This window comes from Castanea sativa, chromosome 10, assembly GCF_040712315.1.
Source record: "Castanea sativa cultivar Marrone di Chiusa Pesio chromosome 10, ASM4071231v1".
In the NCBI taxonomy this organism is placed as follows: Eukaryota; Viridiplantae; Streptophyta; class Magnoliopsida; order Fagales; family Fagaceae; genus Castanea; species Castanea sativa.
The window spans coordinates 435,641-461,654 of NC_134022.1; the positions used below are offsets into that span (position 1 = coordinate 435,641).

At 33.8% G+C, this 26,014-nt stretch overlaps 2 protein-coding genes across 8 annotated transcripts; one reads left to right on the plus strand and one right to left on the minus strand.

Moving 5' to 3' along the window:
* The first annotated feature begins 6,518 nt into the window (after nucleotides 1-6,518).
* On the plus strand, nucleotides 6,519-8,397 carry LOC142613418 (7-deoxyloganetin glucosyltransferase-like). Its single transcript, XM_075785780.1, has 2 exons — nucleotides 6,519-7,181; nucleotides 7,271-8,397. Exons 1-2 carry the CDS (start codon nucleotides 6,617-6,619, stop codon nucleotides 8,200-8,202), a joined length of 1,497 nt encoding a protein of 498 aa, XP_075641895.1. The 5' UTR covers nucleotides 6,519-6,616; the 3' UTR covers nucleotides 8,203-8,397.
* An 8,753-nt stretch (nucleotides 8,398-17,150) lies between these two features.
* On the minus strand, nucleotides 17,151-24,213 carry LOC142611793 (receptor-like protein EIX1). 7 transcript variants are annotated; one of them, XR_012840124.1, is made up of 5 exons: nucleotides 21,130-23,839; nucleotides 20,645-20,799; nucleotides 20,398-20,548; nucleotides 19,708-19,746; nucleotides 19,039-19,364 (listed from the first exon to the last, which is right to left on the minus strand). XR_012840124.1 is itself a non-coding variant. In XM_075783938.1 (3 exons), the coding sequence occupies exons 1-3, from the start codon at nucleotides 23,762-23,764 to the stop codon at nucleotides 19,297-19,299; spliced, it is 2,742 nt and encodes a 913-aa protein (XP_075640053.1). In that variant the 5' UTR covers nucleotides 23,765-24,213; the 3' UTR covers nucleotides 19,039-19,296. The 7 variants fall into 7 exon arrangements, 1 of the variants encoding a protein (XP_075640053.1); XR_012840121.1 differs by lacking the exons at nucleotides 20,398-20,548; nucleotides 20,645-20,799 and adding an exon at nucleotides 17,151-17,414 and having other exon boundaries at nucleotides 19,200-19,364; XR_012840120.1 differs by lacking the exons at nucleotides 20,398-20,548; nucleotides 20,645-20,799 and adding an exon at nucleotides 17,151-17,417 and having other exon boundaries at nucleotides 19,200-19,364.
* Between the last annotated feature and the right edge of the window lie 1,801 nt (nucleotides 24,214-26,014).

Consider the following 26,014-nt stretch of genomic DNA (forward strand, 5'->3'; position numbering starts at 1 on the left):
CGATTAGCACAAAATTTGATATGTGTATTAAGAGTGCAAGGAACATACATTTAAACAGTTATATTTTTCAAAATATGTGATAATGTTTATTTTATTGAATAAGGTTGTAACCTTAGGCTATAACCAATTTTGTAGCTAAACTTTGTCATTTTTTTTTGTTGCTAATACATCACTTTTTTACCTACTTTTAACAACTTGCCACCTATATTTTGTTGTGAAATTTTTTGTGAAAGTGTTGTGTCAATAGCACTACTCTTAAAATATTTAATTTTATAAGAATAAAAAAAGTGTTTCAAATTTTTGCTTATTTGTTAAAAAAAAAATTAAATTAAATCTTCTTTTCGAAACTCTAGCTTACTTTGTCATTGACAGCAGAATGAAGTTGTTTTTCTCTACACTTTTTTTCTTCATCAACAAAAATTACACCACTGTTACTACCAACAAATCAACATCTAAATTTGTGATTTTTTCCTCATTCTCCCTTCTATGTTTTCTTAGCTTTTTTCTCTATTTGATCAAGTAGCTTGATAAATGCTCTATTGATTTCCATTTCCAAGAGAGTGGCCACATGTATAGTTAAAAAGCCATACACCTCACAAGCAAAAACATATATTAGTTCCTCTTTTTTCTTAATTTCACATTTACTCCCAATCCTACTCCTAGGTACATTACTATTCTTCTTTACCATATATATTTTTATTTAATTGATATTACATATATATACTAAGTTATTATATTTCATTCTTCATTTGATTTCATTTTTTAGTTATAAAAAACCAAAATTAGAGTTCCAAATAACACAAATATTCATCAATCTAAAGTAGAGATTCAAGAAAAACGAAAATATCCGACAACAAAATTGGGAAAGAGAGAGAGAAAGAGAGAAATAACATTTTTTGTGTAGGAAAATTATGCATATAATGGGAGAAAGTGACAATTTTATGGTAGGAGAATGAAAATAAGAAGAGCCAAAATAAAAGAAGATAAATGTGCAAAATTATATGTAAAGTTAAAACCACCCAAAATGAATATGTATAGACAATACTTTTGATTTGAATTTCATTAATTTGTTATTTAGTTATAACATCAAAATTAAAGTATATGAATATGTAAAGTTAAAACTATCAAACATGAATTTGCAAAGTCAATATATTTATATATTTAATATTGTCAAAAAAATTAAAGGTATAATAATAATAATAATAATAATAATAATAATAATAATGATGATGATGTGGCCAAAAACGTGGCGAATGAGGTGGCTAAAAAGAAGAGTAGTAATAATAAATGTTACGCTTCAACATTTAGATATATATAGATTTATTGTGTTATTAGTTTTGCTAGAAATAAAATGCTACATTTAGAACTTTTTTTATTCTAAAATGCTCAAACGGAAGGTAGAGTAGAGGACGAACTTAGGACCTCTTGCTATGATACCACACTAAAATACCAACTATCCTAAAAGTTTAAACTATTAAGTTATAGTAAATTTAAACTTTTAATTACACACTTCTAACAATATACGATATAAGATCAAGTTATACTTGGTATAAATTTAAGTGATATTACACCAACTAATATATATATTTTTTAATGAAATTAGTATTTTGAAAATCTCATTGTTGGATTACATATACTCTATGTTCTTAACGCATGTAAGTACTTAGAAAATAAAGGCCTAAGCCCACTTAGAACAGTGGTATCTTATCCTTCAAACAAAGCCCAAATAGTAGAATTTCTTTAGAGAGTGAGAAAACACTTCATGTGCAATTCTAAACTAAGTATTGCCGTATGGCTGAAAAGATTAGAGTGATAGAGAAAAGGAATTCAAGTGGTGATTGAGAATAATGCTATCCTTGGGTAGGTCCGAGGATTAGTTCTTATATATGAATGTTACAAGTTCTAATCAAGTAATACTTTGCTCCCTTCCTCCTTTTTTTTTTTTTGTTTTTTTCCAAAATCCCCTCTTTTCTGGGAGGTTCCCTCCCTTTTATATCCTTCCCCCTTTCATCATAGCCCTCCACTTGAATGCCTTGAAGCATTCCTCAGGATACTTGTCTCATCAAAGCTCTGTTGAGGATGGTTGAAGGGGCTGTTAGCTGTGAAGTCAATGTTCAGGTGTCATTTCCACATTAATGCAGCTGATATAGTTGGTGAGATTAAATTCTATAAGGATGGAGTGTAAAACCCATGTTTTACATCATCCAATAAGTGATTGCCACATCGGCATTTTACATAAAATTCAATACATTCTACCACACCTAATAACATCTCAATAAATTCCCAATTTGGTTGGATTTATATATGGGTATTAGAATTGATTGAGTGTGATTGTATTTATTCTTAAATATGTGCTAAGATGATGTGGCATTTTGGGATTGGAAGGGTAAAACATGAGTTTTACATCACGTCCTTATAGAATTTAATCTCATGGTTGGTATGAAGCATTCGATGCGGAATGTGGGAGGTATATCTTTCAGGAAGCTTCCTGCCACGTCCCTTGTTCCTTCCATGGTCCCTTCTTCTCTTCCTTTGCCTACGTAGGATACTGTCTACCTTGTTTATGCTTCTATCCTTGGGCAAGCGAACTCCTCAAATCTTACTCACCTCCTTGGGCTAACTTATGCAAGCTTCCCCGTGGTCTAATCCTTTCTGTTCCTCGGACCCCCACAACACGCATGCAAAATTTCACGTGAATAGTATATTATTTACTATGTGATTCATAAATTTATTTTTTATGCATAGTTTTATAATACAAAAAATTAGAATATAAATACTTATAGATGAGATGGTTAGACATCTCAAATTATCTAATTTGAAAGGATGGAATGTATAAGAAGAAAACGTAATCCAAGTTTCGCATTCAAATATACTTTTAATATAATATACTCAAGGTTATATTATCTCCTTATAATTTTAATGTTTGCAAAATATCAAGATAATCAACGATCAATGACTATCTCGTAATAAAATGGTTAAATTTCAAGTTTTAATTTTAAACTTATTCATAAAACAAAAGTTGATAGATCAAATAGTAAGTAACACTAACATCCAGATAACATACAATTTGGGGTGCATATTAAGAGCTACAAATAAAATTTTTGATTAAAAAAAATACAAATTTGGACAATTGACTGCAACATTTAACAGAAGTTGACAGAGATGCCTCAGTTGAATAAATTCGAAACTTAGAGAATTGAAATGAATTATGGTGAAACATAAAAGGAGTTTGGTGTTTTGACCTTATTTTTATATATTGACTAATTGTTAACCCATATAATGCACAAGAATGTTTAACAAAATATGATTTATTTTTTTTCTTTCTTATTGTTCGTCTAAATGTTAAATTTAATGATCCAATTTACTATGATTGTTTTTGTGACTTTGTATATTGATCTATATATTCTATAATTATTAAATTTAATAATCCAATTTATTATAATTGTGTTTGTAAGTTTGTAACTGCCAAAAGTTCAAATGAAAGAATCCCATTAAACCCAAGGCAGCTTCAGCTAAAACCATAGTAAGCCCACAAAGAGTTGGTATTAGTTTCCACACTAATATCAGACTTATTAAGAATCATTTGGCTAAGCCATAGCCTTAAATTGAATTTACCAACTGTTGTAAACAACCAGCTACAAAAATCTTGCTCTACAACCTGCTTGATTGAGGGACTGAAATGCAAGCAGTAGGAGGAAAGCATGAAAAAACAGAAGGCTGGAGGTGAATTTTTCCCTCCTTAATTCTAGGAATTGGCAGCACCTACTTTGGAATCCTAATGTTTTAACCACAAAAATTGAGCTTCTTCATCACTTTGGCATAAGTTGCACAGACAATACCAGGTTGTCTGAGCCTACATTTTGATTTCTTTGACTGCATTAACACCAAAATTTTATTAGTTACATCAACTGCACTAAACACCCAAAATGCAATAAATTTCAAATAAACTCAGCATATACCAGCCTACGTTCTGTGTTTTGCATCACCAGGGGTGAACACTATAAGCATGAAAAGAAAAGCAAATTTGCACATCAGTCATTGAATAGCTAAACATTCCAAATGTAAGATTATATTAATTTATGTAAGTACATCTTGGGACATGCACCTTTTCATTCAAGCCACCTTTGCATAAGAAGCAACCTCAACTATTCTTATTAACCCTGTAGTTCTACTTGTCACTATTACTCTTCCCCATAACCTTTTATTTGTAAGGACTATTTTCACTTTCCAAGTGAGCATAAGATCTAAAGCCCCCAATACTCACCCTTTTCCACTTTGCAGAAGAACATCGTACCAACCAGTCTGACTGAACTATTAACCTCTGTATCAAATACAAATAGTCTTCACCCAGACTTCCTAATAAGAAATTTCACTACCCCTTCCAACAAGTAGCATGAATTCTACTGCCACATGAACAACTTCTCAGGTTTTCATTGCTAATTTGGATCTAAAGGAACACCAAATGTGAAGCTTTACATTCACCACTTGATTGTCTCACACTTCCTTTATACACTTTCAATACATATCATGTGTCACTGTTTGAAAAATGTGTATACCTACTGTGAAAGTGGATATTGTGTCTTAGGAGTGTACATCAAGAGTGTGAAACAAATCAAACAATAATTTCCCTTGTTATAGTCACTCCCAAAGACAGTTGTTTTATATCATGAGGCACCAATATTTTGGTGCTAGGAGTCACACAAAACATGGTTGGCAAACATGTTTAATAAACGACATTAAAGAAAAATAGTGAGAAAAATGAGTATTTAAATAAAATAGATGGCAGAATAGAAAAACTGATGTAGATGTTTTGTAAAAATGAGTGTAAAAAATAGAAAAAGTAGGTTTTTCTTACAAAATAAACAGAATATCAAGATACAAAACATCCATATACTAGTAAAAGAAATATCAAGACAAAATAAAGAAATCTAGAAATAATATAATATAGATAAAACTTCTTTATTCAAGTGGCCATCTACATCACACAATAGATTTTTGGATATCTCTATCTCTCCATATCATAATTGAACACACACATTTATATATGTTATTTGAAGCATTCTTGATAGTGCCAAACTATTAATTGGCATAAAGGGATGACAAATTAACTTGATTGGCAAGAGGAGGTGGCAATCTTGATTGAGTTTAAAGTTTACACTGCATGTCAAAAAAGTGTCGGCCACTTTACATTCATAAATATGGTTTTCAAATATGGATCATTCAAATAATTGTAAAAGAGATGTTCAAGGTTTTTGAAGTCGAACAGAGATCGAACCGAAGTTAAATCGTGATAATATCATAATTAATTTAATAATTATTTTTAAAAAAAATATATATATATACACACACACACACATATTAAATTAGTAAAAATATAAAAATTGATTAAAATAGTCCAAATAAATATACAGATCTATCTTTCAAACATATTTTTCATATCATAACTTTCATAAGACAAATAAGAAATAATAATTCCTAAGCAAACATAAATTGCTTTTGAGTTTTTTTAGTGAGAGATATGAAATATTTCGATATAAATTAATATCCATGTATTGCTTCAATATATATATATATATATATATATATATATATATATATATATGTGTGTGTGTGTGTGTGTGTGTGTATTTAGTTAGAGCTCAATATATATTTTTTTATGCAAGCTTATGTCTAAATTATGTTAAGCCATACTTAAGATCGATAAACTCATAATCTATTTTTATGAGACCCAATAAAAAGGTTAATAGAGACGATAAGTGTCCGTTTGACATAATTAATTTTGTTAACTTATTTTACTATTTAACTTATTTTTGTTACTATTTACGAGTTTCATTGCATTTTTTGATACTATTCATATGTCTCACTATATTATTTAACTAATATCTATAGAACTTTCAGCAAAAAAAAATTTTAATTTTAACAAAATAAGCTGAATGGTAAAGTTTTTTCCGCGTGACAAAAAAAAAAAAAAAATTGAAGCTTCAAAGTCTTCAACGGTGGCGGACATTGGTTTGTCCGCCAACTCAACTTTGTTTTGAGCCCCAATAAAACTTTAAGAGAGATCCTGACAATTCCACATTTCCCATAATTTTTAAAAAATAAATAAATAGCAAAAACTAGAAGAGTGGGATGCAGCTGGGAGCATTGGGGACCACTCATTTGAATCTATTCAAGAAAATGTTAACTATTTGACAGTAGACATTGAGCAAACCAGAGAGAGACGAAGAAAGTAACGACCTCGGTTCGTACAATTTACTGAGTACAGTTTACTGATTTTTTAATATAGGCTGGTTTTTGAGATTAAAAATTCTCTTTAATAAACAGTTCACCGTTACCAAGTTAAACCGTACGGGCAGTTCACCGTCAAAACAACTTTAACTATAGTCCAAGAGAAGAGTCAAAGAGCAGCTAGCCATACGTTTGGCGTCCAAGGATAAGGCAGAAGAGTCAAGTTTGGCCTCCAAGGAAGTGAATGTATATTATAAGATATAAATATAGTGAATGGGCATATGCATTTTGCGCCAAAAGAGCAGCCGCTGGTGTTTGGCGTCCAAGGAAGAGAAGAGTCAAAGAGTCAAGTTTGGCGTCCAAGGATAAGGCAGAATAAATATAATGAATGGATATATGCATTTTGCGCTCACTCACACCCTACAGAACGAAGGAAATGGATTCTGAGACACAAGTAGCTGATAAGCCTCATGCAGTTTGTATTCCAAGCCCAGCTCAAAGTCACATGAAGGCAATGCTAAAGCTTTCAAAGCTTCTCCACCATGAAGGGTTTCACATAACCTTTGTGAACACTGAGTTCAACCACCAGCGTTTTATGAAATCCAGAGGTCCCAATTCTTTAGATGGCTTGTCTGACTTTCGATTTGAGACCATCCCCGATGGCCTTCCTCCATCAGATATCAACGCCACCCAAGACATGCCTTCTCTTTGTGAATCCATTATGACCAACTTCTTGGCTCCATTTTTTGACCTCCTTGTAAAACTCAACAGTCCAACTTCAAATAATCCTCTAGTTACTTGTATTGTTTCAGATGGTTTCACGCCGTTTACAATTACTGCTGCTCAAGAATTCAAAATCCCTGTAGTTATGTTCTTCACTATCTCTGCTTGCAGTTTAATGGGTTGTCTGCAGCTTCCTTCCCTCAAGGACAAAGGCATTATACCTCTTAAAGGTGTAACAAAAAGTGCAAAATCCAATTGAAATATTGTATTATCTTATTGTAATTAATTGTTGTATGCTGAAAACTATTTGTCTTTGCAGATGAGAGCTATTTGACAAATGGGTATCTTGACACAATTATAGACTGGATTCCTGGTATGAGAGACATTCGTCTGAGGGATCTCCCAAGCTTTGTCCGAACCATTGATCCAAATGATATTCTTTTTAGATTTGTGATTGATGCAGCAGAGAGAGCTCCTAGTGCTTCAGGAATTATTGTTCACACATTCGATGAGTTAGAGCAAGAAGTTTTGCATGCTCTCTCTACCATGTTTCCTCATGTATATGCTATTGGCCCTCTAGAACCACAACTCAATCACTTATCCAATGATCATTTGGAATCAATTGGGTATGGTTTGTGGAAGGAAGAAAGCGAGTGTCTCAATTGGCTTAATTCAAAGGCACCCAACTCAGTGATTTATGTGAGTTTTGGTAGCATAGCTGTCATGACACCATCGCAATTGGTTGAGATTGGTTGGGGACTTGCAAATAGTAAGCACCCATTTTTGTGGATAATTAGGCCTGACTTAGTTGAAGGTGGATCAACGATTTTGTCACCCGAGTTTCAGGAGGAAATTAAAGAAAGAGGTCTAATAACTAGTTGGTGCCCTCAAGAGGAAGTGCTAAACCACCCTTCAATTGGAGGGTTCTTGACACATTGTGGCTGGAATTCAACCATTGAAAGTGTTTGTGCAGGAGTGCCAATGCTTTGCTTACCATTCTTTTCAGATCAACAAACAAACTGCAAGTACACTTGCAATGAATGGGCAATCGGCATGGAAATTGACTTTGATGTCAAAAGAGAGGAAGTAGAAAAGATTGTAAGAGAATTGTTGGAAGGAGATAAGGGAAAGAAAATGAAGAAAAAGGCCATGGAGTGGAAAAAATTGGCCGAAGAGGCCACAAATCCACTTGGTTCCTCATCCATTAACTTAAAAAATTTGGTAAGTGAAGTGCTTTTATCAAAAGACTAATGTACCTTGCTACTCTCCTTAAGCTTAGGATATGTTACTTCACTAGTCTTTAGACTCTCTCTCAATTTGGCATTCCTTTTTTAAAGTTATTTTTTATATTTTCTTGTTTTCGAGGTTTGCCCTTTTTTGTTGTTGTTAATGTTAATGTTAATGTTTTTTAATAATAAATGGAAGGTATTATTTAAGATATAGACATTTAGATTTACTGTACTGACACTCTTTGACTGAACTCAATCATATTACATCCTAAACATAGCATTAAAAACAAAAGGACACTGGGAAAAAGAAATAGCTTTGCTCCTTTGATCTTTATCTGTTGTTGCCAAAATATCAGTGCTGTTGATACCATATTTTATCGGCTTTTAAATTTTAATTGAAATTTAATTCTTGAATAAACTGTTTAATAGAATTTGAAAGTGACCGAATTTTGTTTGAAAAATACATTAGGGAGGATTTGGATTTGGTGCGATACCACCGGGTGCAATTATCCAATGCCTCTCTCATAAAAGGCTTTTATCATTCTCACTTTCTAACTTTTTCACACTTATTTTATTCAACGGTTGAGATTGAAAGTTGTTTCTTTTAACTCTCAATCTCACAACTCTCAATCTCAACCATTGAAAGCAATTGCATCGGGTGCAATACTTAGATATTGAACATGATCTCAATCCCATTAGGATTTCAATGCCTAATAGATTATTTTTGTACCTACCACCTAGTGTCTAAACTCACTCTTTTTAGGAATTCAATAGTGAAACTAAATACTGATTATATTTTATTTTTAACAATTGTATGAATAAATATCAATTGTGTACATAAAAAGAATCTATTTCACTAAATAAGATCTGATATCCTAGGCAAGTTTCATACAAGTATAAAAGCCGCCTTAAAGGTTTTAAGCTAAATATGTCATTGATTGAAAATTTTATTAAAGAGCTTTTCTCCTTCCCTCAAAGTCCAAAAAAAGGTTTAAATTAAACTAAATATAGGAATGCCCAAAGCGCTGCTCTAGTCTTTATATATTGAACACATACTTATTTTTTAATATAATATAATATTTAGTACTCATCCATTTCAAAAAAGATAAAGAGCTTAATAATAATAATAATAATAATAATAAATACTAATCATCAATTAAATTAATTGAATTCAAGTGTCAAACATATAACACTTTCAGTTTTTTTTATTTTATTATTATTCACCTCTAAAAACTCTTTATTGATTGGGTTATGAAATGTGTAACGATTATAAAACCATAGTAAGCCCACAAAGAGTTGGTATTAGTTTCCACAGTAATATTAGACTTATTCAGAATCATTTGGCTAAGCCATAGCCCTAAATTGAATTTACCAACTGTTGTAAACAACCAGCTACAAAAATCCCGCTCTACAACCTGCTTGATTGAGGGACTGAAATGCAAGTAGTAGGAGGAAAGCATGAAAAAACAGAAGGCTGGAGGTGAATTTTTCCCTCTTTAATTCCAGAAATTGGCAGCACCTATTTGGAATCCTAATGGTTTAACCACAAAAATTGAGCTTCTTCATCACTTTGGCATAAGCTGCAGGGACAATACCAGGTTGTCTGAGCCTACGTTTTGATTTCTTTGACTACATTAACACCAAAATTTTATTAGTTACATCAATGACACTAAACACCCAAAATGTAATAAATTTCAAATAAACTCAGCATATACTAGCCTACGTTCTGTGTTTTGCATCACCAGGGGTGAACATTATACGCATGAAAAGAAAAGCAAATTTATATTTATTTATTTAAGTACATCTTGGGACATGCACCTTTTCATTCAACCCACCTTTGCATAAGAAGCTACCTCAACCATTCTTATTAACCCTGTAGTTCTACTCATCACTATTACTCTTCTCCATAACCTTTTATTTGTAAGGACTGTTGAGTTTATTTAGACCCCTTAAACCACAATTGGATTAACCTAGTTAACAAGCCAAGTTATTACTTAATCCAAATTCTAGATCTAGGTTAACACAATCATATAATCATATCAATGCAAAGTGCGGAATATAAAAAACACAAAGATATGATGACCCAGGATAACCAAACTGGTAAAAAACCTGGGGAGGATTCAACCTAGCTATCCTCAAGGTAAACTTGAATCCACTATGAAAGAATTGAAGTTGTACAATAGTGACTTAGACCACTAACATCCTATTGCTACCCACCAGTAGAACTTACTGACACAACCACGTGCAAGCTCCGAGACCATGGACTCATTCTTTCTTGGAATCTCCAGCAAGTACAAGCACCCTCGCTTTTGTATCTTTAAGCTCTTATGACAGCAACTGAATGATCATCAAGCTCTCGAAGAAATCTCCTTCTTGATAATCCCAAGCTTGTGTGAAGGCAAGCACCTCTCAGATCTCACAAGAGATTCACACAAACAGCAATATGAGCAACCAAGACTCTAAAGAATTTTTGAGTACAAACCCTAGATACAAAAAGAGGCACACTCTTCTCTCTCTTAGAAGCCTTTTAAAAACTTGCTTAGGGTTTCTTTTATATAGTGGAAGAAGTAGATCTGAAACCCTAATCCTTAATGGGCTTGAACTGTGTTTGGGCCGACTTAAAATTTTGCAAAAAATTCCTGATGCACGATTCTCGATCGATCAAGTCTATTCTTCGATCGATCGAGCCATGCAGAAATAGAACAGTAATTTCCTACAACTACTCGATTCCAAACTTACATTAAACCAAACTTTGAGCAAGTCTAAACCTAGACTAAATGTTTTGATCATGGTTCGCCAACACAATACACATTGAAGTTCTAATACATTAGTCCCTAAGGTCTTAGAACCTAACAAGGACTATTTTCACTTTCCAAGTGAGCATAAGATCTAGAGCCCCCAATACTCACCCTTTTCCACTTCACAGAAGAACATCCTACCAACCAGTCTGACTGAACTATTATCCTCTGTATCAAATATAAATAGTCTTTACCTAGACTTCCTAATAAGAAATTTCACTACCCCTTCTAACAAGTAGCATGAATTCTATTGCCACATGAACAACTTCTCAGGTATTCATTGCTAATTTGGATCTAAAGGAACACCAAATGTGAAGCTTTACATATTAGGAAGGTGATACATTCACTCCTTGATTGTCTCGCACTCCCTCTATACACTTTCCATACACATCATGTGTCACTGTGTTCATTTGAACATTCTTGAAAAATGTGGATACCTTGTGTGATAGTGAATATTGTGTGTTAGGAGTGTACATCAAGAGTGTGAAACAAATCAAGCAATAATTTCCCTTGTTATGGTCACTCCCAAAGATGGTTGTTTTACATCATGAAACACCAATATTTTGGTGCTAGGAGGCACACAAAACATGGTTGGCAAACATGTTTTTTTAATTAACGACATTGAAGAAAAAGTAGACGATAAATGAATTGATACATTTTTAAAAAAATTAGGGTCAAATTGATTTTTTTTAATCAGGATTTAAGACCATCCTCTAACTAGGGTTTGAAATGTAACTTGCCATGGAAATGTAGATCTCTAGAGTCTAAACTTTTCCAGTGATTTGGCCCATCTGGCCATTCTGATATCGATAACACTTGAAAATCATGAAAAGATTCTTTGGACTCCCGAAATATTATACATAACAAAAAATATAATGGTTCTAAATAACTTTTATTTAAATATTTTTAAGTTTGGCCCCAAGGAGATGGTGAAAAGAAGGTTACTTCTAAATGATTGTAATCACTTTGTATGAACGTTTGTAACACTTCATGATTTTTCTAGTGGATCAATTTACCACTTGGAAGGCGGCGAAGAGGTTTTTTGCCGAGTTCTTTGGTTTCCTCTTCGATAACACATCGATATGTTATCTTGTGTTTGTATTTCTCTTCCCTACTCTTTTAGCTTTCATTTTACTGTTGTAATATGTTGAATATGACTTATAGTAGTTGTATTGTTTGTTCTCTCGCATTTACTCTATTCCGCACTTAGTTTAAGTTAGAGTAAAATCAACCGAGTCGTAATTTATTAATTTGGGGTCTAAACAACTCTTGTGTTTTTAACACAAATCTGAACTTTCAGTAATTATGTTCAATCTTATGTACCTTGTATTTTATGTGGGATTTATTTGTAAGGGTTGTGTGTGAGAGAGAGAGTATGAAGACTTAAGGCAACATTGAAGACTAAAGAAGTTTTCGCGGGTAGCTAGCGAGTAGCCTTCCAGCGAAGTGAAGCATGTGCTTAGCACATGACTAGAATGCGAAGAGTCATAATAGATGGAGACAGCTGGTTTTCGCGAGTATCTCGCAGGTAAGGCCTTCTCGCGAGACACTCGCGAAACATTTTGTTTTGCTATTTTGTCATATCTGCTCCACTACATCCTCACCCATACTATATATACCCTCATTACCCACACATTGAAATGAGTGCTTTTCAGAGAGAAAACCTTAGCCACAAACCCTTAAGAATTAGAGATTGTCATACCCACAATCATCTACACAATCCATTGTGGTTTTTTTCAACTCCTACCTCTCCATATCCATATATTTGAGAGGTTGATAGCCCAGACACTTACCACACCCATTCTAAGTGTCAAGTGAGGTTTTGGTGCTACTGGAAAGCATTGGAAGAAGTCAAACTTTGGCGGATGCAATCGGGCGCATTGCGGGATCCAGAAAGCTAGGCAAGACACGGTTCCGAAAAACCTTGTTGAAGTAGGAGCTTGGAGGGCTTAGGTGCACTGAGTAGATTAAGCTTGGAGGGTCTCTTGCTATTCGTGTATCCCAACTTATTGTCTAGTGGATCGATTTACCGTTTGAAGGGCGGCAGAGAGGTTCTTCGCCGAATTCTTCGGTTTCCTCTTTGATAACACGTCGGTGTATTATCTTGTGTTTGCATTTCTCTTCCCTACTCTTTTAGCTTTCATTTTACTGTCGTGTTATAATTAATATGGCTTAGAGTAGCTTTATTGCTTGTTCGCTCGCATTTACTCTATTCCGCACTTAGTTTAAGTTAGAGTAAAATCAAGCGAGCCGTAATTTATTAATTTGGTGTCTAAATAACTCTTGTTTTTTTTTTTTTTACACAAATCTGAGCTTTCAATAGGAATTATAAGATACATCTAATTGCATATTTTAAAATGTACTTATATATATATATATATATATATATATATATATATATATATATATATATATATGCGTGAGGTTAAAAATTAGTATTTCTTATTGGAATTACAAAAACCAGGCCAAATTGTACTGATTCTAAAGCTCAAAATGTGGATTATAATTAATTGATTAATTGTTGAATTTGTGGATTCCACTCTCAAATCTCAAGACAAATTTATTGCACTTATTAACTCACTCGGCACAAAATTTAAAAAACTTAAATAGATGCATGACACAAACTTAAGTGGATAATTATGGTGTAGTCCTCACATAAAATTTAGACACAATACGTAAAACTGGATTCTAATTTCAAATTCGAATTGAATTTTCTCTAAGCTTAATCTATTAAAATATATTTAGATATCACAGTTTAAAAAATTGGGCCTAATATTTAAAATTAATCAATTTTAAGTGTACAAATATAAAATTAAATTAAAAATATTAAACAAAATCCCAAAACGTAAAATAAATCAAACTAACAAATTTATAACACAAATACTTTTTGAACCATTAATAGCGAATAGGTCCACTCTATTTAATTTGTTAACAAAATTTGTGATAACTACTTTGCGGTCAGTAGAGAGAAAAAAAGGAGAATGGATTGTTATATCCAAGGTTGTCAAAATCGGGATCCTACGTAGGATCGTAGGAGGTAGGTGAGATCGTGGATCGTAGGATCGGATCGTAAATCGTAAGATCTTATATTATTTGAGAAAAAAACAAAAAAAAAATAAACATTTGTATGTTAAATAATCACATAAATTATACATTCATTAATATAATTACCATACATCACTATATTCATTTATAAGCATCATTTAAAGAGGTCAAAAATCTCAAAACATGACACTCTATTGGAATATTTTTTTATTCGGATCCAACTGGCACACTTTCTACATTAGAGTTGAAAATTTTGGTCTATTGGGATTTTATTTTTCATTTAAGTCCAACTGAGCAATCTATTAAGTTTAAAAATATTACAAGAAATAAAGGTCATTTGGGATCGTTAAAATCGTGTGATCCTATCGATCCTGAACGATCGCAAAGATCCTTGAAAGATCCGAATCGTTTTGAGCAGGTGAGATCGTAAGATCGTAGGATCGTAGGATCCAGATCGGGATTTTGACAACCATGGTTATATCCATCTCATCACAGCAATTTTCAGAGTTCAAAACTTTTTCCTTTTCTTTTTCTTGTTATTCTCCGAACGCAAAAATCATAGGTATTTGATATCATGAGAAAGCTTTTGGTGCTAATTCAAAGGAATATAGTACCACTTTGTAGGCTAGGAAGGGGATATATATATACCTATATATATATATATTTTTTTTTTTTTTTTTGAGAGAAAATTTCAACTTATAGCGTTCGCTCCTGGCTCTTGATGATGACTCTTTGTCATCAAACCAAGACACCAATCAGTTTTTAGTGCAGGTGGGGATTGAATCCCAAATCTCTTATTCAACCATTAGAGACTTTACCAGTTACGCTAATTGAAACCCAAAGGCTAGGAAGGGGATCTTAACACAACATATTCCTATTATTATTTATCCAATACTAATCAAAACAAGCTAGACACAAATTATATGTTACAACTTACAACTTAGTTAATTTTTTGAATGAAACCACATCCTAGTTTTTTAGGACTTACGCTAAAATAATAAAAAATTTCTGAGATGAGATTCAAGCCACCCAAAATACAAAGATCACCGTTCGTGTTGTTATGGAGTGAGATACTAAAACCACAGAGACTACTGCAAATCTTGAATTTCAAATCTTCATTATAAGTTGTAGAAAACATTGGAAAAGAAAAGAAAAAAATATACCAATAAATCTAAAAATCTTTGTCATTGATTATTACGACATATAAACTTAACTAAAATTTGAACCACAACAAAGTTTACACTAATTAAAAATCTGAAAATTTTAATTTAACTTCAATATATATTTCTGAACTCAAGAAAAGTTAAAAACCTTAAAATTATTGTGCATCCATAAGATAAACATATATATATATATATATATATATATATATATATATATATTTTTTTTTTTTTTTAATTTCTGAAGAAAATATAAAATATTTGTCATTTGAACAAACACTAGCAGGCCCATATACTCCTTAAATTTAAACACAAACTATGCGCACAGCAAAAGAATTTCAATCAAAGCCTAAATTTTATGGAAAAAAAAAATCGAGGAAGAAAGAAGGTTGAGAATTGAAAAAAAGAAATTTCAAAAAATATGTAGAGCAGGAGGGATTTTAATCTGCTTTTGAAGAGTGGCGTGCAAGCTTTCCTTCCTACATTAATAATTGTGTTTATGAGAGATCGATCATACGAATCTGAATATTTGCTTAATTTTATGAAACCTGTTGATCCACAAGAATGTACTATTGATCAGTGATAATTGTGATAAGAGATAATTGAAGTCCTTTTTTTAGATATTGGTTGAACATTTTCAATTTTCAATTTGAATTGTATTATTTGAATTTTGAAGTAGAGTCAAAAGAAACAAGGAAAAATACTAAAAAAGTGAAGTGAAAGGGTTGAATGCATTCTAGACGTGTTCTGTTCAAAGTGTCAACATAGAGATCATGATGAGCTTCACAAACAACAGTCTTTGTAGATTTCGCAAAGCGGCTATTGGTGTGTAGCAAAGGTTAATGATGAAGAAACTGGTTGCAGAATTAAGCATCAGACTTTGTCAATTCTTGTAGCATTATAATGTACAAGTTGTGCATACCAAAAAGAATATGCCATGAAAGAGGCTATACATTTTAAGGAGCATGAATCAAATTAATTTTGGCTAGGCACATCCGGGTTTTGGATACAATATAATTGAATATGATTTGTTTACAAGTTATGCGTGTAAGTGCACAATTGCACCTGGCCCCAAGAACAGTTACGGGCTCAGGCCCAATGAGCCTTAAACAATATGAATTTGTAGAGTGTGGGCTTGAAACCTAGGTTAGAAGTGTCTGAGGATTCAATAACAAGCCAAAGATTGCAAACACTTGAAAACAACAAGGAATATTGTAAATCAACCTGCTCGGACGTAAGCCGAGAGCTGTTCTTATATTATCTCTTTCTCTTTTTTCTTTTTCTTTTAGATTACAAAAAAGGGAGGCCCCCATTCCTGTTCTAGGTTTCTTCTTAAATACTCATCTTTTTATACTTTGTACACGTGTTGCCCCAACTCCCCCTTAGCCTAGATATTTCTTTTCTCAGTGCCTTTGAATAGTAACCAGAAGTTTCCCTTCCACTGTTCAGGTGTCACTTCCCTATTAATGCGGCCAGGGTGATAGGTGCAGGGTCTTTAATATGGAGGTGGCAGCCTTTATCTTTGGTATCTCTCTAACATCGGTGCTTCTGGGACATTCAAGGGTTCACCCCTTTAACCATTGGTCTTGACCGTGTCATTCCCTAACCTTTACCATGAAGTCTCGAGTTCTCCGGTGTCCGTCCGAAGGGAAATTCACTCTCGGCTGGATCCTCGGATCCTCGGCGTATGGGCCGACCTGTAGTACTAACAAGTTCTAAACCCAAGAGCAGGTCGGCATTCCTTAGCATAACCCAAAGACCCACATCCCCATCAGGGTCTTTTTACTCCCCACAATGCGCTTTAGGTTTAAAGAGGTTAAGAGATTATTGAATCAAAAGTGAAATCACTAACAAATGACTTAAGAATATGAAACAAAATTTGATTTAAGGTCACATGAAGCAGTGTCTAAAAAGTTGTTAGGCTTTTTAGTAATTTTAGATTTGATTATTCAAAAAGTGGTCAAAACAGTTGACGCTAATTTTATTCATTTTTGGTAAGATTCAACCCTCCAATATGTACAATTGATGAAACTTCTAATGCCTATCATTTTAAAGTTACAATTGGATATATTAATAGCATAATCAACAATTTCAATTGGTCGACTACAAAGAAAATATCAAACAAAGTACCAATGGTGGTGTATGTAGAAATATGATCCAGCTGCATGAATTTTATATTTGGAGAAACTTGGGACTAATTATACACTGCCTTCCCTAATACAATCAATATCCTGCTGGAAAAAAAAATCATTCAAAAAAATGAACAATTGGAATTGTGATAACAATTTGTAGAACAAAGTAGATTTTGGTAGAGAAGTTTAACACTCAACAAGCAGGTCCACTCTTACTGGAGGGATTCACTAGCTGTTTTTTGTTATTAATTAAAGTTTATTGACTTGTGATGCAGCAGACAACGCAGAAATGCATAAAAAATATTATAGAACTTAGAAAAAAACAAATGGAGCTCAATGAGTTGAATCACTGTTCATTCAAACATTCACATTCTGATATATACTGAAATTTATACAAAGCAGGTAATGTTTTTGCCACAAAGTCATGTGGAAATACATTAACAACCATTGAAAATGCCCAATTACGCATCAAAACATATTGGCAACTAGCTCAAAGGGCTGCAACAGATTAGTAATTAACTCTACCACTGATGGGCTGCAACAGATAAATGTCTCATGAGAGTCCTACTGTTGCCCAACCTTTGAGAGTCCTTATTGTTTCTTCTTATCTTTTCTAATAGTTATCTTATCTTATATTTATTTGAGTAGTCCTAGGTATCTTATCTCTATTTGAATATTTGAATAGTTATCTAGTAACTACATCTAGTTATCTTAGGAGATTGTTACTCTTTAAATAAACGTTTATGGCATTAGGTTAGGTGTTGAGGAATTTGTTACTGTGGTTTGTCTTCCACACAAAGGAAGTCTTTTATCAATTTCCATCTCTATTGCTATCAGCAACTGTCTTACAACTCGTCAACAAACTTCCCCACAAACGAATGGGCACAGGTTTGAGCATGTGTTTGTGGTTGAAATCAATGAAACACTGAGTTCAGAGGCCTAGTTGATAACTGCTAGACACAAAGTTTAGACTCCAGCTATGCACAACTCGTTTGCAAACAAAATAAATATTCGTTGAGAACTCCAAAACTTAATAAGCAGGTCCTCTCTTGGGAGATTCACTAGCTTTTTGTTACTATATTTGTTCATCCTATGATCCATGCCAATATAAATTAGTAACTAGCTTTTCACTGATCTTCTACTTTTGTCAGCAAACCTTGACTAAAAATGGAACAGATGGTATGAGTGTCGAAATTCGTGAACTTTTGTGATAGTGAAACTTTAAAAAAGATGGATTATAGTGACTTGCTTCTGTGTTGGTATGGTATAAATTCTATGCTAGCATGATTATAAGAAATGGAAAATGATGAAATTAGCAAGTCCTATTCTTATTGGAAAAAAAAAGGCATAAATAATTATTAGGTTATTCTCGACAAGGAGTCACTTTTATCATTATTTTCTTTTGCAACTTATTTGGTGTTAATTTTTATGGATAGCTTGTGGTTTTTCAAGTTTTGATAGCAAGGCATTAGGATAAGATGCACCCTATTCTTGAACCCAAAGCAAAAACAATTTCCAAGCTAAAGATTTTTGGTTAGCATCTGTAGACGCAGCACAACAACCTCAGGTTATTGAATATGACACATAAGATGAAACCATTGATGTCACCTGATTTAATTCTGTCATTTTCTTTTACTGTTGACTGCTAGTGAACAGAGGCAACTAATACCAATTACATAAGTTTATCATTTTACTCTACCAAATAAGTCAAGTCAATTTAATCAGTCATAAATCATAAGGTTATCTTTAATTAAGAACTGCATATCCAGGTTATGTTCCTTTCTACATATGCTTATCCAACAAATCTTGCACCCTTAGTTTCAAACAACAATCAAAATTTTATATAGCAACCAGACTGTATCTCCTCGAATCCACAATTTGTACCTCAAGATGTGATATATATTGCAACTGTAGAATTACTCTGGCTCCTCAAAAATGTCATACCAAAGCCTTCAACAGCCAATGTCACCTCCTCTCTGCTTCAAGAGGTCCTTGGTCTCTGCAATGTACTGTGCAAGAGTTGAAGATGTTTCCGCACGCCAGAGCCCCCTAGACCAAATTTGACCAATATAATTACCATTCCACCTAATTATATTATGCAGGTATGCTTACAAAAAATGAATAGTAAATCAAAACAGAGTCCATCCTTTGCCAATTGAACAGGACAGTCAAGTACATCTACATGATCATCAATAGCTTTCCTATATGCTAAATCCATACAGCCAGCGTAATCTCCATTATAAACAAAGGATTCGCAGGAGAGTGAGGAAGGTGAAAGAAAAAGGTCAAAAACAAAACTTTTATAAAAGCATACAGTTAGATAACCTTATTGATCAGTTATGAGTAGAAAAGAATCAGTTTTAATTAGAAGCAATAAGCAATAGAGATATACCTTGTGCTGATGAATTTTGGCCTAGATGAGCAAAGAAATCTGCAACATGAGAAGAGTGATCAGCATCTTGAATAAATATTATTGAAATGAGCAGGTAATAATCTATCATAGAGAAAACTAACTAATTATGTCATAATTAGCAAGCCATTGCTCTTAAATGAAACTCAACTATAAGAAATGATATTTTAATCCTTCAGTTCCTAGAATGCAATTGTGGCATGTGATATACAAAATCATATGCAAGTACTAATAGAACAAAATCCATTTTCGGTTCTGTAGTAACCTGATCAAGGAGCTCTGCATTAAAGATAGTTCCAGGACTGTGAATGAAATATCACAAATTGTGATACAGACAGACATACACGAGATTACAATTCAGATTCTTCTCATGTGCAACGAAGGGACTTCATGAATGGGATACAAATCTCAAAGCGAAAAGTATAAAGAGTTGGATCAAAATATCACAAATTATGAACTTTTTTTAATCAATAAATTCAGTATGTTAAAAGCTCTCTTTACATTTAAAACGAACTCACTGTAAAGAGTTGGGATTCATGAAAAAAGATTTGTCACAATCAAACACAAGCTCCTATTCAAGCCTGTTACTTGCAACACAATTTGTCACCAACACGTTGCTATTTTTTTTTAAATGCTGCATAATTAAAGACATAGACAACTCAATTTCCATACCTTTCAACTAAACCAAGAGTATCAATGTCTAGAGAGAATACAATAGAAATGGATGTCATCGGAAAAAAAACCTCCAATTGCAATGCCTATATCAAACCATGAAGCCCAAAAAGGCACATACCAAATAAGCCATGTATCTGTACATACCCACCTATGTAGAGACACAAAATTCAAAATTAACAACCAAGAACATGTACATTTTATCAAGTCAATTTTTAGAATTGAGATAGACTATGGGTTGCTATACCTGATCTGGCTGGCAGGACATGAAAACCATGCCAATGGTGCCATGGAGCCTGACCCACAGCCCCTTCAATTCTTCCACGGGGAAGAAGTAGACTTGGGAGACTAGCTCTTTTATAGCTTAACTGCTTAAGCTTCATTATAGTGGTTGCAAGGAATCTACCAAAATAGCCTTCAAATTTTTTAGAAAGAGCCTGCTTATTTTGCTCAAATATGCACAAATTTGTTTTCTTTCATTGAGACTTTACAAAGTGATCATTGAGATATTCTACAGAGAAAGTGGGCATCATTGAAGGTATTGAATATTACTTCTAACAAATTAATTCCTTGTATGAACTGAAATGTGATTTTACACCATTCATCTATAGTAACAATGAAACTAAAATTGGACTGCGGTGTACTTTCATAAGAAACATCCTATTCATACATGTTAATGGAGTAAATATAGATGATAATATAAGTATTAAAAGTTTTATAACATTTACTTACAATGCTGCCAAGTTTGTGCCACTACACCACTGAGCTTGTACCCTAGGTGATCTAGGAATTGAAAGTACAAAATTCTCCATTGCTTGTTCCATAGTAAAGGACCCAATACAAGCCAAAACCCAACCACAAATCCAAGTGCCATACTTACAAAAAACCAATCCACCTTAAGCCCACCAAAATCCTTGCTCCTTTTGTTTTGAATGTTTGGTTTTACATAATTTATAGTACAACTATCAGTAAGTGGAGGTCCACAAAGCTTGTTCCCAAAAAAACTGGATGCGCTGAGGCTCTGTAGCTGAGTGCTTGAAGGGATTCTCCCAATTAAATTGTTGTTTGACAAGTTCAAGTGGCTCAAAAATGTCAAACTTGACATACTTTGAGGAATTTGACCGCAAAGTTGGTTTATTGAGAAATCAATAGATTCCAGTGATCCCATATCACCTATATTCTCCGGAATCATTCCAGTCAAGATATTAGATGACAAATTCAATGATTGTAGTCCTTGGAGACTAGCCACTTCTTTAGGAATCTCTCCTGACAAATTGTTGTTGGAAAGGTCTATAATATTTACAAGTTGAAGTGTGGTGGAATACTCAAGAGATTCTCCCTTAATCACAAGCAATTCACTTTCAAAAGGCCTAGAACTGTACATTAGTGACCAATCAAAGACATATATGGGATAATTTGAATTGTTATTTCTGGCCATAGTACTGAAATTGTTGAGACATTTAGGTATGCTTCCAAATAGCTTATTATGTGAAAGGTCTAGGATTTGGAGTGAAGTCAGAGCACAAAGTTCTTCTGGTATTTGACCATGGAAATTATTGAAGCGAAGGCGAAGAATCATCAAGCTTGAAAGTCTGTGTCCAATCCACAAAGGTATGCTCCCAACAAACTCATTTTTGCCAATATCAATAGTAAACAAGTAATTACAATTTTTCAACAAGGATGGAAATTTTCCAGAGAAACTGTTGTTAGATAGGTGCAAAGACCCAAGATTAATAAGAGATCCAATGGATGCTGGGATAGAACCAGAGAAATTGTTGTTTCCCAAATTTAAGGCAACCAACCTTTGCCACTTCATCCAGCAATTACTTATATTCCCTGATAACAGATTTTTTCCAAGATTGAGAAATTCCATATTTTTGGGCTCCTTCATCTTGTAACACAAAAAGTGAAAAATAGATCTAGATAGTGAATTATTAGAAAGATCAAGGAAGCTCAAATTAGAGGATATACAAGGCAATGGACCTTCGAAGTGATTTGAACTCACATCAATTATTGAATGATCGGACAAAATCAAAGGGATATGTGGAATCTCTCCATAGATTTGATTGTGAGAGATATTTAGATAAGTAAACTGAGAAGACAAGTTCCAAAACCAAGGAGGAACTGCATCTATAATCCCTGTATTGGATATGTCCAAGCTCAAAAGTTGCTTTTGTGAACAGAGCCATGAAGGAAATTGGGGCCCTAAATTCCATGATCCCAAAACTAAATATTTGAGTTGAAAAGGAGGGATCCAATCGAGACTTACTTTTAAAGTCAATCGATTTTTAGATGCATAAAGTAAAGTTAATCTTGTTAAATTGGTAAAATGAATGTCAGATACTACACCCTCCAACATATTTGAATAAATATATAGAGACTCTAATTTGGAGAGATGTCCAAAGCTTGGAGGGAGAGTTCCATTAATTTGATTAGCTTCAAGGTGTAAGGATCTCAAAGATGAAAGATTTCCTATAGACCATGGAATAGGACCTGAAATTGAATTATTCCCCAAAGAGAGGAAGACCAGATTTTTAAATTGCCCAAGTTCATCAGTCAACTGCCCAGACAGTTGAACATTATACAAAGCTAAGATCTCTAGTCCATTTGAAACACATCCTGATAGACTTTCAAAGATTTCAGGTATCTGTTGACCCCATTTGTTGGATGACAATCTAATTTCCCTTAATTTGCAGAGATTACCAAAAGATCTTGGTACCTTTCCTTCGAGTTCATTGGATGACAAGTCTATGCTAATGGCAGATGTTAGGTTTCCAATGGCACTAGAGATTCTACCCTGCAAATCATTGTCATAGAGGTGGAGGAACTCAAGATGACTAAAACTGTACAGCCAATTGGGGATTGAAGAGTTGAAAGCTTTACCAGATAGATCGAGGTGCCTAAGTGAAGTCAACTTCTGGAGATGAACAGGGATTGGACCGTGAAACTGATTCCAGGATAGATGAAGAGAAACCAGATTATGAAGACCAAAGACCCAAAACAGAATCGAAGTGTTTTCAAAACTGTTCAATGAAAGATCAAGGGTGGTGAGAGATGAGAAGTTAATACTACTGGGTATCGGTGGTGGAATGAAACCAGAAAGGTAGCATAGTGACAATCGCAACTCTGACAAGGAAGGGAGTTTGTTTATCTCCTGTAGCCAATCAGAGGCTTGGCTAAGGCTTGTAGAACTCAAATCAAGGTGTTGTAGTAAAGGAAGACCAGAGAGCCATTGAAGGCTCTTCACATATAAATTATAATTATGTCCAAGATTGAGATAGTGCAAATTAGAGAGATTCCCAAGTTGATGAGGAATCAATCCCCCAAATCCCGCACCGGAGAGATTAAGATATCTTAAGCTCCCCATTGAACCGAGGAATTTGGGAATTGGAATACCCCCAAAATCATTGTTACTGAGGTCCAAGTAAATCAAATGCTTCAAATCAAGCAGAGAATGATTTATCTTACCACCAAATATGGACCTCCAATAAGCTTCATATTGAGTTGTCCGTTGTTCAATAGTAGTAAACTCGTAGTCATATACAGGATAATTGCTTCTGAGATGGAGTTGGAGGACATGACCGGTGCGGTTGTGGCAGACAACACCGACCCAGTGACAGCAATCCACGTTAGATGCCCAGGAGGCAAGGTGGTTAGAAGGATCTAGAAGGTGTTGCCTGAAGTTGAGAAGGGCGTGTCGCTCGCTTTCAATGCAACGAACCTCAGAGTCAGAGTCAGAGTGGGAGTGGGCAGTGTAGAAGTTAGGAGAATGATGAATAGTGAGCAAACAAAGGAGAAGGCTTAAAGTAATTCTCAACATCATCATCATCATGCTTTTATAAAAATAAAACTGGTTTATGATTTTGTTTTAGGTTTTCTCTGTGTGTTACTGAGGGTGTGAGTTTCTGTGAGAGTTAATGCCACGGGCTGAGGTTTATATAACATGCCCAGAGGAAATCGAGTCTATAAGACTTGAGTTACTATCATAAAACTCGAGTCTCTAAGACTCGAGTTCCATGCGTATAAAAACTTAATTTAAAAATAAGATATAGTAAAACTCGAGTTTATAAAACTCGAGTTCTATTGGAAGTAAAACGAGTTTTAGAAACTCGAGATCCAGGTGGCATTTTGTCCACCTCAACAAGCCCAAAGCGACCATAAAGCGAGTTTTTGAGACTCGATTTATTAGATGAATCTCGAGTTTCAAAAACTCGAGTTGTTATTTTCCTTTATTGTTTCAAACCATGCCTAACTTACTATATTCATGCCATCCACACTGCTAATCTGCACATTCCCCCAGCCTTAACGACACAACAGCTGTACTATTGGTACCTTTTCTATAACACGATCACCTTTTTTTTTTTTTGAGGATCATTACACGATCACTTTAGTCCTTATGTTCATTGCCACTAAAAAATTTCGGTTACTCCCAGGGTTTAATTATGAATCCGAATTTGGTAAGGGGGCGTAACACTGTTAACAACTGATTACTATATCAGCATTTTATTTTAAATTTAAGTAAAAATATTATTTTGGTCTTTACATTTTAGAGTCATAGTTAATTTAGTCATCACATTTTGATACAAGTCAATTTGATCTATATTATTTTTAATTTACAATTAATTTAATCCGTACCGTTAAGTCATTAACAAAAAATGTCTACTAGAAATAGTTTACATGAATGATATGCTTAATATTAAAAAATTAAATAAGATGCTGACTTGTTTAAATTTTATGGCCCTATCAGTACTGAGATAGCAAAAAAAAGCCACATCATCTTTTAAAAAAAAAAATTTACCAATTTTTTTTCTTTTCTTTATTTTTTCTTTTAGTTTTATCACAATTTCTTTAAAATTTTATTTTATTTTCTCACATTCTTACTGTTCTTCTCCAAAGTCCAAACCCAGATAAGGCCGCCGTCTCTCTCATTTAGCTGCTTGCACTCATACTCTTCTTTGAATAGAGACAATTTGGTTGAGAAAGCAATCAAACCTCTACAGAAGTTTCTCCGGCGTACCAACTCAAATTACTCAGTGAACCCAACTCCAAATTTCTCTTCTTTTATCTTATAAAAGTGTGAGCTTGGTATCTTATCACTTTAGAGTCCATGAGAAAGCTTGGACTTTTTGAGCTAAAAAATTTCAATGCGTTAGTCAATAGTCCAAAAGAGAAAAAACCCATGAGCACAAGAAGCTATCTTTCATGGAGTCCAAGCTTTGTAGATCCTTTCCCAACAAGGCCGACCCCTTTACCATAAATTGCTCAACCCCCACTTCACTCTTCTGTTGGTGACTCTGTTCCTGCCATTGTGGCCAAAAACTCACATCCCCCACTTGCCCAAAAATACCCTAGTGCATAGATCCTATCCCACTCCTCTCAAAGCACAGATCCTAAGAGCATCCAAGTCTGTAAAGGTAAAACTTAACTAATTTTACACATTTTACCCCCTAAAATCTCCCACATCAGCTAAAGTTGCCTAAAAATCTAAAGTTGTTATCATGCATATTTACATCGTTACTATAGGCCTATAGCTTTCTATTTTACTTATTATTATTATTTTTTTACTCACATCTGATTATATATCTTCTCTCATCTGATCTCTCACTTCCTCTATCCT